We start from the raw sequence: 16137 nt of genomic DNA on the forward strand, positions 1-16137 counted from the left end.
TCTTTCAACGATATTATCTTATAAATTCTTACGATAATTATATGTAGACTTATCTATAAAGCAGGAAATCATGCATATAATAATAAAATGATTATTGCCGGTAAATTTATTTTAAAATTTATACATGATGTGCTACATTAACTCACATTTATTAGAAACTACCTTCAAATCGAAGATATAATAATGAAAAAATAATGTATAGAAATAAACTATAGATAGAGTATGATCACGAACGCGCTTAACCCATATTCATCTATACGAAATACAAAAAAGAATTAAGTCGATTACTCTTAGCTCTGATCCATTGCGTTTGCTTCGTTAACGTTACTGCCGGTACAATCCTTTTGTATTATTTCGAAGAGTGGCATCAGTTCTGACGTGGCTTTTATCTGTACGACAAATTCGCTCAACGATGGGTTTTTATCTATGGATATAAATATCATATTATAATGACTGTTATAAATTTTACATTATATGTTAATTGAAACAATTTTTAGTTATAATTTAATTCTTTTATTCAGTTTTCAATATTTTAAATGAATTCTTTTAATACATATATTATGTAAATTAATTCAACTTTAAAACAATCCTATTTACCTGCATCAGGAATAGTTAACAATGCTGCGACAGCTCTCAGTGCAGAACGTTTCAATTCGTCTTGTTTCTCATACTCCTGTTTTACCGAATTCGCCTTTACTTTCATTGTACAAGTACTCTTCAGTGGGTCGACTAATCGCTCCAACCCTATATATAACAAATGTTACAGAGTCAAAAAAATATTAAAATATTAAAAAATTAACACAATGCCTTATTTCGAGCTATAATTAAATTAGCTTTAAATTAATATAATTAATATGCTGTTAATAATCATGAGTAATATACTCACTTTGCAAGACGGCAGTCGGACACAATTGTGCGAGTCGCGCAGTCATAAGATAAGTCAGCATCTTGATATCGTAGTGATCTCTAAGACCGTTTTCCACATGATTTAGAAACTCAAAAACATCCAGCCTATCGAGACACGAATCCAGCAAGGTATACATGCACTCAAACGCTGCCTTACGAAGATCCAATCCGTCATCTACTGTATGTTTGAAAGGACCCATCTCGACTTCTCTGATAAGTTCTTTCTGTAGGGCGGAAAATTTATTATATTGCAACACGGTCTCGATAATAATAAACAATCCCGTTGGTTCAGATTGAAAATGAATTTCCTCTTCTCACTAACCTTGATTTTAGTTTCTGTATAAAGATGTGGCAGTACCACGTCTAAGAGATCCCTTATCAGCATAGGTTTGTTGTGTGCAGCAGAATTAAATGCGACTAACGCTACCCTACGTACATTAAGATCAGGGTCTTCCAAAGCAACCAAGAAATTACCCATACATTGCTTTAACATGGTATCGATTGGTTGTGGCTGTGAATATAAAAAATATTAAAGATATATGTAAAATATTAGATTATTAGATTATTATATTTATTACAGTGATGGATAGTTTGGTGATAAAGTACTTGTTTATCAAGTAAAAGATTTGAGTTTAATATTCAGTTTTGCAATCTCACATATAATAGAAAAAATTTCAAGTGAAAGAATATATTATTTAAACACAAAAAAGAAAAGATAAAAAAAAACAAAAATAAATCCAAGATAATAAACAAACTAGATAGTGATTTATTCTTTAAAGAATTGGAAATTCAAATATCAAAGGAACATATGTTAAAGTAAAGTACCTGATCAGAAATGGTAAATTTAACCGCTGTAACTGTCGTTGTTCTCATAAGAGCTGATGGTGATTTAAGCGATTCTTGCAGTCTTGGTAACAAAGTCGCTGGATCAATTAATGTCAATTTACCAAGACATTCGGCTACGACATTACGAGTACCTTCTTCCGTGCATTCACAATGCCTATATAAAAGCATCCAAATTGAAGGCACGAAATTTTGTAAGTGTGACACGCCAGATGGACTAGCTGATTGACTTGTAATAATCTACAAAAAGAAATAATATTTTTAAAATGATTTCATATTTTGATAATACTCAAATTAGAAAGATTATAATTGCACGAACGTTACCTCCTTCAATGAATGCAAAAGTAAGTATTGACGTTTGGGCTGCGCCTCAATCTCCTGAAGAATGAAAGGCAGGTATTCAGGAAGATTCCCAATTGCAATATTTCCTAGTGTGTAACTGGCTGCCGATTTAACCTCTTCCGAGTGGGATGAGAACGAATTTAAAATCGTGTGTTTTAATGAATTAATTCCACTTAAATCTCTGTGGAAACATTATTTTGAAGACAAATCTTTTTTTCTTATAATATAGATTGTTAGAAATAAGTTACAATCTTCTTACACATGTCTTCCTATTTCTCCAATGACCAACAAAGCAAATATGTGTTGTGCAACATTCTGAATGTCTGATGGATTCTGAACATCTTTTAGCAATTGTTGTACAATACACTGTGCTTCGTCATGCCATGGGATTGTCAGGGCGGCTGCACACTTGGCCAATGAGTGATAAGCCTGCTTATGAAGTAGCGATGAAGTAACTGGGACGATTAACATTGAGAGAAGATCTCTGTATCCCAGTTCTGGTAGATTTGCTTGAACTAAGGCTTGGAAAAACTCAAGCATTGAATTTAATGCGACACCTATTTGACAAAAATTCAATTCGAGTTGTATAAGCTTAGTGAAACTTTTAATTTGTTTAATATTGAAATGAAGCACTTTACCTTGAAGAAGTGGTGATTTTACTAGGATGAGTATTTCTGGCAAGATATGTTCAGAAACTCTAGTCAGAGCAGTCGGATGTAACTTTGCTATGGTAGTGAGAAGATTTAGCGTTAACTGTGCAATGTGCAGATCTGATTCGTTTAGTAATGCAGGTAACTCCGTAGTAACCTGCAAATAAAATTGAATGATTTTTAAAAATTATATTCAATTCATATAAAAAATAAGAGCATAAAAAACTATAGCACAAGTTATAGTTTGTGATATTTAATTATTATTACATTAATTAAAACATTAAACGTTTCGGCCACAATCTGGCCATCTTCAGTAATTCAATAATATTCTTAAACACGCAGAGTTACATCTAGTTGACATTAAATTCAACAGTCGGGAGTTGTAATTAAATAAACATGTTCTTTTCTATGTGAAGATGCTTCATACAATAATGTTACAACGCCAGTTGTCATATCAAGAAAAGTGTAGAACAAGAATTTCCAGATTCTAATTTAAATAAAATTGTATATATTATATTAATATCTTCTAATCGTAATATAAAGAAATAGAATCATTACCTGTTTTACAGCAAAAAAACTAAACGATGAATCTCAAGTACTTCTTTTGCACAATTAGAATTTTGTCGTGACATTATGTGTTGCTATTTGTACCTTACTGCTATTTATATATCTGAGTCAACAGTTCTTCAGAAGAGGAAAATAAACATCAGGCCAACATTGGCCTGAGAAGAATCTCTCTTTCCTTTAATAAATAATTCTAGAACTTTCTAAACTGTTGACTCAGATATATAAATAGTAAGGTACATGATGGGACAAATAGCAATACATAATGTCTCGACAAAATTCTAATTGTGCAAAAGAAGTACTTGAGATTCATCGTTTAGTTTTTTTGCTGTAAAACAAGTAATGATTCTATTTCTTTATATTACGACTAGAAGATATTAATATGTACAATTTTATTTAAATTAGAATCTGGAAATTCTTGTTCTACACTTTTCTTGATATGACAACTGGCGTTGTAACATTATTGTATGAAGCATCTTCACATAGAAAAGAACATGTTTATTTAATTACAACTCCCGACTGTTGAATTTAATGTTAACTAGGTAATTCTGCGTTTTTAAGAATATTATTGAATTACTGAAGATGGCCAAATTGTGGCCAAAACGTTTAATGTTTTAATTAATGTAATAATAATTAAATATCACAAACTATAACTTGTGCTGTGGTTTTTTATGCTCTTATTTTTTATATGTTTTAATATTATAACCACGTTAGTTTTCAAGATATATTCAATTCATTTATTTATTTACTATATATGTATATACTATATTATATGTATTTAATATATACGGTAAATAATATTTCATTACCTTATCAAGTAAATCCGGATGCAGAGCCGAACTATAATTGCATACCAATGTATCCAGAAGAGGAAGAGAAGAGAGTTTTAAAGCTCGCTGATTTTTCCTTAAGAAAGATCCAAGAATGGGTATTGCTTCTTCCTACAAAATGCAGCAGTTTGTGAAGAAAAAAGTGCATGATTTCTCAATTGTATATTTGTTATTTTATACATTTACCATGATCGGTTTTAGATCAACTCTCAGAGGAGATGCAGCTATGCAAGTTAGAGCCTTAACAGTGGTAAGCCTTGTTATTTCGTTGCGCAATCTATCCAGGAAAATGGGCAAGCATACGTGTAATTTATCTGACAGAGTATCCCCAAAATGTGCAAGGATCTGTCCCATACAGGAGATAGCTCTTTCCTTTACCTCTTGATCGATATCCGCCGTTTTGAGCCTCATTAAGGTACAGTGATATATTTCATTTGACAACGAGGTGAAACCGCGATAGAATGGTTTATCTGTAAGCGTTAATCCATCATAAATATCATTTTAATATTCGTGATCGCAAATAAAAATTGCATTGTAAAATGGCTCACCGTGGGGTCTGATAACTTGTACAAGCTGCTGTAATACGAGTAACGCTTCAGCAGCAATCTTGTAGAATGGATCTCCTACGGCTAGTATAATCGGAGGTGCCAAAACGGGCATATGAACGTGAAACGCTTCGGGTTGATGCGTCACTAGTAGTGTGTGCACAAAGGCTAAAGTATCGATTTTCATATTTGAGGAGGAATTCTTATCTCCCAGGGAATACTGTATACCGGGGATTAATGCTGGAATATGGTTAGTTAAAGCTCCAGGCAAAACGAGCACTAATTCCTTTAATAAAGAGAAGCAATCCTGTCTCGTTTTGATGCTCTTTTCCTTCATTTGACGATGAACTGCCTTCACTATTAGTGGTACTTGTTGTTGTAACAACGAAATGGGTCCATCGTCGTCTTCCATTGCATCAGGATCGAGCGCGACCCCAGTAGTTGGCCTTGTTTGCCTTAATAAAGCAATATATGCGTGGAAAATGTCTGACTTGACATTTTCTTCTCTTTCTAAAATTATATTATAATGAATTTCATTAATTTGAATAATAAACACAAAATTATAATGAATTTCATTAATTCTGGGTAAATAAGATTTCTTGATTAAATATAGATACTTTCTTTACATCTTCTCTATTCTTTAAACAAATTTTAGAATCCAATACACGCAATACTTGCCTTTAAACCTGGCAATTAATGCAGGAGAAACGCCTTTATAAAGCTCTGACAATAACTCTCTTCTGCTGGATACAACCGCCTCTAGACATTTTGCAGCTGCTCTACGAACTTTCCAACTCATATCGTCATCGTCGGAATATTCATCTTCTGCATCTTCGTCTCCATCTTCTTCTACCTCCATTGCAACACCTTCTCCATCAGAAAAATCGTTGACATCATCATCATAATTGTAGTTTGGATCGTATGTAATATACATTAGGCAGATTTCTATAATCTAAAATTGAAGATCCCATTAAATAATATATAAAATATATAAATACTTATGCAATGCATAAAATGACTTCAAATTATATACCTTATTTATATGAGGTGTAATTTCTTTCGGACATCTATAAACAAAAGATTCAAATGCCTGCAAACAATACTCTCTCAATTCATCATCATCCTCGTTACTATACTGAACGATTAACGGCATAACGCGTTCTATTTGCTCGCCGAATCTGTGACCTGCCTGTCGGCTGCAATAAATTTAGACAAGTCAATGGTAATTTATCTCTTCATCAATTATTCATATACAATCGTCTACTAACCAGATAGAAGCAATACACTGGATATAGGTACGTATGACATTCTTTGCTGTTTGAGTTTGAAGACCCTCAAGAAGATGATCCAGCAATTTGTTGTATAAATAATTGTTGCTGGACGTTAAGAGATGACTCAGCGCTACTATAGTGCGTTTACGGACCGCTTGTCGCGGCGAAGAAAGTTGCGGTAACAACGCAGCCAAAATTGTAGGATGAAACGAGACTAGCAGAGCGCCAAATCGAGATAATAAGTCGGCTACAATGTCGAGAGCTTCTAATTGTACGGATACATCTTCTTGCTGAAAATACATTACATATATCATACATATATATTATCAATCACAAATATTAAATTTTACAGCGAAAAGTTAGACAAAGATCATTTACCTTTTCAATAGCACTGCTTAATTTGTTTGTAACGCGTCTACAAACATTTGCAACTAATGCACTAGAACCCACAGGAAGCTCAGAAATAACAGTCTTCAAACCAATGCTGGAGATATCGCGTAGCTGCTCCTTGTCTGAGACCATATTGGTACATAAAGCATCCACAATAGTTTCCACCTGGTAGTCTTTTACTTTATTGACTAACGGGCCCAAACTAAAATTGTACATATTTTACAATTGTAAAATTAGATAAAGAATCCCTTCAAGTAAGATAAAGATGTATTATTCTGTATGCTTTGATCTTTTCTTTTCTTTCTTATTTCATATAATAATTTAATAATTTATAACTTGCTGTTATTAGATAAAAAAATCAAATATAAAAGATAGAAAATTAATGCATCGCTTCTTTACTTCGAAAGTGATACGATTAAAAAAAACTGTAATTTTCGAGTTATTGCTATGAATTAATTAAATAAATGTTAGCCTATCAATTAAAAGTTTTACTATTGTTCATTAAAAGTTAAACTATTGTTAAAATCAACTTGGAAAGAATGATTTTAAAAAAACCATCAATTCAAAAAAGATGATTTTCTAATGGTTGTGAAAAAACAAAAATGACAAAAATGTCATTGTATCATATTATAAATGCACTACTATTTTTGCCAATATTATCTGAATGAATCCAATAATTTTCTGTCGAATTGAAAAAGTTTTCTCTTTTTTCAAAAAATTTATTTTATTATTTTGGATTATGTCACTTTTGAAGTACGAAAGAGATATACAGAATTTTATATATATGTATAAAATTTTATATCTTTTTATATATATATTAAAAATGTATTAAGAATTATTTTAGCAAGTATCTAGAAAAGGAATGTACCATTTGACAGCAAGATTCTGCACTTCTCCGTTTTTGTCTTCCAATAACTTAAGAAGCATTTTTACAACTTTGCGCTCAGAATCATCATCCAGTTTAATGCTGTCCTTCTGCAATTCACTCATTAAATCATTAGTTGCCATAAATCTGAAGTCCTTATCACTGGATGTCATCTGCAAAGAGAGTACAAATGCTATATTACAAAAACAAGAAACAAGGAGTATAATAAGTATAATGAAAACACATGATACATTTAATCGCAAAATTAAAAATATCAATTTACAATAATGCATCAAAAAATTAAAGACTCATTTAGTATCTAGTTAATTAATATAATTAGAGATAACATATAAGCTTTCGAGACAGATCGTTCTACATGTAAACAAATATATAGAACTATCCATACATGTGCAATATATTTGTTGCCGATGAAACCAGTCAAAAGTTCAGTTTTTTTGTATGTAATATTAATTAATGGAAAAATTAGAATACCTTCATTCTGATCATAAGATTTTATAATACATAATTACTTATTAACATAACATTGGGACTATTGTTCTACAGCTAGAATGAATATAAAATAATATTGTCTATTCAAATAAAAGAAACTTGACTAAAAATAGTATATTTTATCAGTTGATGGATGATTAAAATGCTTTTATATTTATGTAAGTATTATATAGCATACAATAAACATTCTTATTAGCTTTTCATTCTTCTTATTTATCTTTTTTCTCTAACATGGAGAGAAAAGGAGGAAAGATGAATTATGCAAGAAGTTCAATTATAAAACAGATTTTGTATTGCTGATTTCTTATTAACATAATATTAGGATCATTGTCCTGTTGTCAAGTATGAAAAGATAAGATAATTTTTGCCTATTAAAAACAAAAAAAGCTACACTTTGATTAGAACTAAACATATAAACAAAAATATATTTCAAGATCAGTACATACATGTGTATTATATCACTTTCCCTATCTTTTTAATAATTATAGACTATTTTAAACTTTAAAGGACTAACTTTTTTCGAAAATTTTGCTCTAGGAAAACATATATATTTAACATTCGATCGAATGTAAAATATGATTGATTTTGAGAATAATATAAAGTTTCGCGACCCTGTAAAGATTAACGACTATCATTCTTTGATGGGGGTAAGAGATGTCTTCGAGGTTATGATGCAAAAAAAAAAGAGATACCATGGTGGAATAAGATTTTATGAACAGGACATTTCTTCGATGTAGTTATCAGTACATTACCAATGCAGTTCATTACCTTTTCCAGTAGATTCGCTATTTGATAGGATACACTAGCCATGATTGCAGAGTCCTTTCACAGCCGGTTAGATGAGGACGACAACGACGACAGTGATCGAGCGTACAACCCCGAGATATAATTCCGGAAGGGGTGCCGAGTGGCGCGTGTCTTGCAACGAAAAAAGAAAGGAAAAACAAACCGGAATACCCGGTGACACGAGTATACACGGAGACAAACCCGCGTAAAGACGAAGGAACCGAGTCAACCAAAGTGTAAGACAGTGTAAGAACGGCACTTTTGTTTTCTTTTCTTTTTTTCCTCTCTTTCTCTCTCTGTCTTTCTTTCTCCTTCTTTTTTTTTATTACGATCCTGCTATCGACAGCATCTCCAGCGCGATCCTCGATATGCCGAAATTTTGACGGTGGTGTCGAACATGTGTGTTCCTAAAGCCACCACGAAGAGAGGAGCCGCCATAAACTATAAACCATACCATAGATCTCTGTTACATAGCACGCTTAATCGGGTTTAATAACATATACTATAGTCATGAAATTGGCCAATCATAGCTGTTCCTTAGAAAAATGGAATGACTGTGATTGGCCAGTTTCATAACTACGCGTGTTATTCAACCCAATTAAGGCTTAAACACAATAGGCACAGGAAACAGGGAATAACAAATTGTCCAATCAGAGCTTTGAGATATAATATCGAACTTATATACCAAAGTTCTGATTGGACAGCTCGTTATTCCTTGTTCCTTGTGCCTATTTAAGCCTTAAGGGTGTCGTGTTAAATGTAGTCATAAATCGTGCGCCCATGAAAGCGTATATTTGGATGCATTCAATATTACAAACGCTCACTGAGCACTCAGTGAGCTCTTGCATCTAATAGGCATATACCGTTAGATCTAAAAATATAGATCAATCAAATGTGAGTGAGCTCACTCAACTGTTAAATCCACTGGACGCAGCCAATGTGATTAGTTGAATTTATAGTAACAACCAATCATGTTTATTTGCTTGGCGAGTAGGTTAGTCGCTTTGTCAACTTGAACGCGTCCATTACTATTAATAATAGGAATATTAATTTAATTTTGTCAACTATCTTTGGCTCAATCATTGACTTTGTTCAATATTGCATTGTTTTTACATTAACACAAGCATCTTTATACTTTTATAATAATATAATGTAATATCAAATGTGTATGTAAAGATATAATAACTACATTACAATTCGTATTGCTTAATATATATATTTAGCACTAATTTCTACAGAACGACAATGTAATATGTTGGAAAGAATTATTGTTTAGCAACATGTTTGAAAATAAATCGCTAACAATCGTTTAACAGAAAATCTTACAACAGTTACAAAGCTGCTTTTTGCAGCCATTATAATAGGATTTAATGTGTTAAATCAATTACAACTTAGGCTGATATTCATAAGGCTTGCTCTTTTTAGCTGAACTTCTTGTATCGTTCATCTTTTCTCTTTTTCTCTCCAACATGGAGAGAAAAGTGAACCGTACAAGAACTTTAGTCGAAAAGAACAGACCTATGTAATCTAACAAAATTTTATCGTTTGGAATCGACGTTAAACTGTAGGTTCCATACAACCAGCCTATACAACAGGTATATGAAAAAAGTCATCACGCTCATCCACTAGCAATAGAACCAAGAAGAATATGTTTTATCCTCTCGCAATAAGAAACAAGCGGTATTTCATATTTACAAGAATTACCAAAGTTCTTATGATTACGTAACATCTTTACACGGCAGTATTAACGATAATCTTGTAATTACAATTTGTTAAATAACAGAATAAATATATGGACGTATATAGATTTACTTGATGATTATCCAATAAATAAAAATTTATATTGATATTATAACTCGACAACAGCAATGTGCGGATGATATAATATGTTTGTTGACGGAATGAAAAACTAAAGTTATGCAAAATAATTTAAATGTATACATATATATCACTAACATATTATGAAACAGGCCTTTTGCTTTCGACATTTCACGATTTTTCATATGAATGGCTGTTGTGAAAGGTTTTACAAAATAAACATGTACTTCGTTACTAATTTTGATACCGATGAGATTCTTTTAAAGATCAACAATTAGACGTTCGCGTGACTAAATTTAGATAATTAGCTCATAATGCAATATTAATTTTATCATTTTTTATTTTATTACAATTTATTATTGAAATTGTTAATAATAAGACCGTTCATATATGTATGTACAATAAGATATTTGATTTTTATTTATAACTGCACAATTATTCATGCGTAAAAAGATAGTAGTTTTGTCAAAATTAAATTGTAAATTTGTACATTACTAACTTACTAGTACATTACTGCTACTTAATTTGTTATTTACGAAACATTGGTATAATAATAAATAATAAATTTAACACCGCATTATAAGCTAATATTTATATTAATGTTTCAAAAAGTTGATAATCTATTTTAATATCTAACATCTTGTCGATGATTTTGAATATTCTAGAGCACATTTCCATGGGCAACGGTTATTTGCAAATAGATAATATATTACATATATATAACTTAATCTCCTTAATACTGGATCTCATAGAACTCTGCGCTGTAGGAATAAGCGCTGATACATTTCCGTGAGTAATATTGTACAATTCTGTGTATTACAAATGTTCGCGACTGTATTAAAGAAAAAGATTACTATAAATATATACATGTATGTGTATGTGTGCGTACACACACACACACACACACACACACAAAACAATACATTATTTCGTTTTATCATATCTTCAGTCGTATCATTTTTGTATGTCACAGACTTGTTCAAAACTATTCTACTTTTTATTCTTTTTCCCTTTCTGTAAAGTTACGCAAAAAGTCAAATTGTGTAAAATATTACTCTTTGACGAGAATACATTACGCATATAAAGTTATTACTGTAGTTATTACTTTCAGACATTCCTGAAATCTTTTAACAATTGAGTACATATTCTCGGCAAAAATAGTCTTAGTAATATATTATCAATTATTTTTTTGTTACCTATGAAATTGCAGGTATTTCGAAGTTCACACTGAGGTTTTCAGATTGAGCTAATTTAACAATGGTCGATAATTTTACCGCCACTCGGGCGGCCTCGTCGAGATCGTCGATTGGTACAATTTTTAAACCCGCATTCGCGATCAGAGCCTTGGCTTCGTCCACATTAGTACCCTAAAAAGTAAAGAAAAAAAAATATCTTTGTATAATTCTATAAGCAATTGTAATCATCATAATAATTATTTGTAAAATAAATCGTATACCTGTAATCTTACAACGACGGGAATTTTTAAGCTTAATTCCTTAGTCGCGGCGATAATACCCTCTGCTATAACGTCGCATCTCATGATGCCACCGAAGATATTAACTAAGAGAGCATGAACCTGATAGAAAAAAGAAGAATGCATGTAAATTCAATTAAATTATAAAGACTCAATCATAATTTTGTGCACTCACTCGTGAATCAGAAGTGATGATCTTAAATGCTTCCTTTACCGCCGAAGTTGACGCACCACCGCCAACGTCGAGGAAATTAGCCGGCTCGCCACCGTGTAATTTTATAATGTCCATCGTAGCCATGGCTAAACCAGCTCCATTCACCATACAACCTATGTTGCCATCAAGCGCGATGTAATTTAAGTCGAATTTCGCAGCTTCGACTTCTTTAGGATCCTCCTGAGTCCAGTCTCTCAAATTAAAGAGTGCCTTTTGCCTGAATTCGGCGTTGTCGTCAAACCGGCATTTGCAATCTAGAGCAAAGTCTATAAAAGAAAATATGTAGAAAGATTCGTGCAAATCGAACATTTATAAAATATTAAGAGAGATAGAAATTTACAATTCCCGTTTATGTCCTCGGCAAGAGGATTCACTTCCAAAAGAAGAGCGTCCTTCTTGAGAAACATATTATAAAGATTTATAATTATATTGGAAATGTAGTCCTTTACGTTATCGAGGCCAAGCTTGACTACTATACGTTCTGCCTGTTCCTTCGTAATTCCCTTATTGATGTCGATAGGTTCGTACATGATAGCGCTAGGATTTGTCGCTGCGACTTCTTCGATGTTCACCCCACCTTGACTGGAAGCTATTATGACAGGACCCTGGGAATGAAAAATATTCATTAGAAATTTAATGCAATAATTTTTCAAATACGCTTTTCATCATTTTAAAAACTTACACCAAAGGCTCTTTCCATCATGACAGCAAGGTAGTACTCTTTACGGGGAAACATGCGCTGAGTGACCATCACGGCGTTGCATATTCTGCCACCTTCGCCAGTCTGTTTTGTAATCAGTAGTTTGCCAAGCATTTGACCCGCCAACGACTTAGCTTCTTCGGGACTATAAGCAATGATAATAAACTACAGTATTTTGCAACATATTTACATATTAATCTAATCGAAAGGGCTGTAAATTACGTTTCACACATCTTCACTCCGCTAACGCTTGTTCCTTTGAAATGTCCTTTTCCTCTGCCACCTGCGAGGACTTGGGCCTTCAAGACGATATCCTTTGTTTTCAAATCGGCAGCGAGTTTAGCTGCTTCGTCAGGAGTTTTGGCAACGCCGAATTTAGGTGTCGGTACACCAGCCTCATTGAGTAAACTGTAGCTAATGTGTTCATGAACATTCAAATTCCTAGCCGGTTGTTTGATCAAACTAGTATTGCACGCTAATATCTAAAAAAAGGGTGTGACAAAAAAGTACAGTGATAAACTCTTGTATTTTGGATCATATGCAGTAGATACTCCTAACTCTAGCGTCATTACCATTGATAATAATGTATGTTTACTTTGTATACACTTTGCACATTGATCAGGATGAAGAAAGAAATGTAAATAAAAATTACACAGCATATTGATATCAAGAAGATAAAATAACATGTATAGATTAAAGTATATGCAAATTGGTCTGTTAGTCATAAATCATGTAACAGTTAAATATAAATCTATACTTGAAGGCTGAATGGCGATAAGCTATGCACATGTTCATCACCTACATACAGCTTTTACACGCGTTTTGGCAATGATACTTCATCTGCAATAAAGTGAATTGTATAACAGTTTAAAGTGACATTCCTTTATCATTCTTTAATACAGATTCTTCAGCAATCTTTGAAAACACAAATAAATTTAAATTAAGTTCTAAACAGACAGCTAATGTTCTCAAAATATTAATTAATATCGCTTGTTATTTTCTGTTGCATCTATCAATTGCATTTAAAACTTTGAAGTAACTGATTACATTATTCAACAAAAAATTAATTTTTTTAGTACAAGAACAATCTCAGTTCGAGTAAACATGATTTCGTTTATCAACCCAAGTAGTACACAGTGCTTACAAAGCATTAAAAAAGCTAAAAAAATAGTCGCTTTTTTAGCGCTTATATGCACTTTTTTAACGCTTTGTTAACTAATGTGCTATTTGGAAAATTCCTCTATAACAATAATAGTGTCATAATTTTGAGAAATTTGCGAAATTAAAATTACAAAAAGGACTGTTTTACAATTAGCATGTTATAATTATGATGCAACGTGTTGAAGAAGATTTATTGCATCAAAGCAACAATATACAATACATATAATACAATGCTATATCCTATCAATACTTGAAATCTATAGAATAATGTGAACTACAGATTTTCAGTATATATCGAAACATCAATATTAACTCTATTGGTGTATTAATATCATGTTAAAGTTAATAAATTCAAAATGATCAATATACTCGGTCACCAATGGTAAAAATCAAAATACTTAAAAAACGTTCAAATTTTTGGAATAATTCATTTGTATAAGAATTTTTCATATTCAATTTTCAATTTAAATTAAGTTATCAGTTTTAATATTAGATTCAGCGACCTGAAACTTTTATGTTTGAATAACATAATCAAAAAATATTTTTGACAGATCCTATAATGACCTATATGTAAATCGCAACTTTAAGGCAATTAATAACAAACTTAATCATAAATATCATTTTAATCAACACAAAAAATCTTTTCAATTTTGACATAAGAATCAGCGACCTCGAAAACCCACAGATGACCTATAATTTGTTTAGAAGAAAAATGTTCAAAAGATTAAACAACATACGTTATTGATAAACAAAAATAGAAATTTAATAAATGTTCAAGCAAATCCTGTTTTCGTTGGAATTTTAATTCATAATTTACGAAGATACACCTTTTATATTTACGAAAATATTATCGAAATTCTGATCAAATAAATCGCCATAACAAGAACTCAGCAAACAAGAATGGATTGAAATGGATTGAAATTTTCAGAAATATTAATTCACGAATGAATGCTTTTCAATCCTGAATGCGTTTTTATTCATTTATAGGAATTGCATGGAGCATATCTCTATGCCTTTCAATCTAAAAATAATATTAACTTTTTCTGTGCAACACATATTGTGAATACTGTTCAACTCAAAATTTTGAATAGGAAATGCAGTTTTTCAATCCAATTGCATCCAGTTGAATACAATTAAATCCAAAAAAATCGCTATTTAAAATACAGGGTTAGCCACATTCGACGGAAAGATCTGGGCAACACTGTAACTTTTGACAGAGATGTTAGATCGAGTAACGACGTTTCCCATGATTGAAAAAAAAAACATCTTTCCGTCGAATATGGCCAACCCTGTATACGCATTCGGATAGAAAAAAATTCAATCCATTTCAATCCTTTCTCATTTGCTGGGAACGAAGCTGGGAAAATTCCATGACATAAAAAAACATACTATCGATTTAATTGAAAATTCCTATCCCTAGCTAATTTTCTCATCGATGACTTTAACAATCAAAACACATGCGTCATTGTTGCAAGTCAAGGTCATGTCTCATCGAAAATAAATTTGTATTCCAGCGAGAAAGAAGCGAGGATTTTAATCGATCATGAGCGAGGTAGGGGGAGGAGGGTACGAAAGGGTATCGATTGTTCTTTTATTTCAATTCAAATTGAAACCGTCATTCTATTCGACTCGTTCAATGAGAAACAAAAAGCTATCAAAGACAATTGTCGCATCGAAGCCGATGCGTAGTGACTATTTGACAAGTACTTATTCCTTCGCGCGAACGAGTAGTGAATTAACGATAGAAACGCGAAGGCGAACGATGAGAACATCGAGGGAAAGACGTGAGAGTTCCTCGGTTGGTTGCGTAACTGTCACACTGATTTATCGGAGGGGAAATTCTACAGATGAGATCCTCGGGGCTCGGCTTCAAATCGCTCACGACCCTGGCGCTCGATTTAGCAGACTACAGCTGTCCAATATGGCGATCGGCGACCTTCGCTCTGTCTTGCTCGCACTCGCTTATCCTTCTTTTTCTTTCCTTTTCAACTGATCCATATCAATCTCGAGGTCACTCGGCGCGTTCGTACGAACGTGCCAAAGTCACGCGATTAACGTGAATGCGAAAAAACCCATCGGCTTGACATACCTTGGGACTGCTCAATCGACCAAGACTTTCCGCGAGTGAGATTGCCCGCGACAACATGGTAGCCATCTTTGCCTGAGCGACAGCCGTGGACTGTGGCACTGAGGTCTACGACTGGGAGTGTTCAGTGTGGTGGACTGCCAGAAGCTTTAGTTTACCACCTTTGCCCCTCATGGCCCCCA

General features: G+C 32.6%; 2 protein-coding genes across 3 annotated transcripts; both read right to left on the bottom strand.

Moving 5' to 3' along the window:
* Nucleotides 1-91: 91 nt before the first annotated feature.
* Nucleotides 92-8942, bottom strand: Cand1 (Cullin-associated and neddylation-dissociated 1). Its single transcript, XM_011061075.2, has 17 exons — nt 8485-8942; nt 7210-7379; nt 6330-6543; nt 5949-6241; nt 5714-5876; nt 5359-5632; nt 4684-5190; nt 4322-4605; nt 4115-4246; nt 2730-2898; nt 2351-2648; nt 2074-2272; nt 1732-1989; nt 1229-1417; nt 887-1130; nt 598-744; nt 92-424 (listed from the first exon to the last, which is right to left on the bottom strand). Exons 1-17 carry the CDS (start codon nt 8524-8526, stop codon nt 291-293), a joined length of 3717 nt encoding a protein of 1238 aa, XP_011059377.1. The 5' UTR covers nt 8527-8942; the 3' UTR covers nt 92-290.
* A 756-nt stretch (nt 8943-9698) lies between these two features.
* Nucleotides 9699-16116, bottom strand: ScsbetaA (Succinyl-coenzyme A synthetase beta subunit, ADP-forming). 2 transcript variants are annotated; one of them, XM_011061076.2, is made up of 7 exons: nt 15959-16116; nt 12931-13190; nt 12691-12853; nt 12349-12613; nt 11970-12274; nt 11777-11896; nt 9699-11687 (listed from the first exon to the last, which is right to left on the bottom strand). In XM_011061076.2, exons 1-7 carry the CDS (start codon nt 16022-16024, stop codon nt 11517-11519), a joined length of 1350 nt encoding a protein of 449 aa, XP_011059378.2. In that variant the 5' UTR covers nt 16025-16116; the 3' UTR covers nt 9699-11516. The 2 variants fall into 2 exon arrangements, with proteins under 2 accessions (XP_011059378.2, XP_087270848.1); XM_087414722.1 differs by lacking the exon at nt 15959-16116 and adding an exon at nt 13281-15249.
* Nucleotides 16117-16137: the final 21 nt, after the last annotated feature.

Source organism: Acromyrmex echinatior, chromosome 16 (genome assembly GCF_024713525.1).
Source record: "Acromyrmex echinatior isolate Ae372 chromosome 16, ASM2471352v2, whole genome shotgun sequence".
NCBI lineage: Eukaryota > Metazoa > Arthropoda > Insecta > Hymenoptera > Formicidae > Acromyrmex > Acromyrmex echinatior.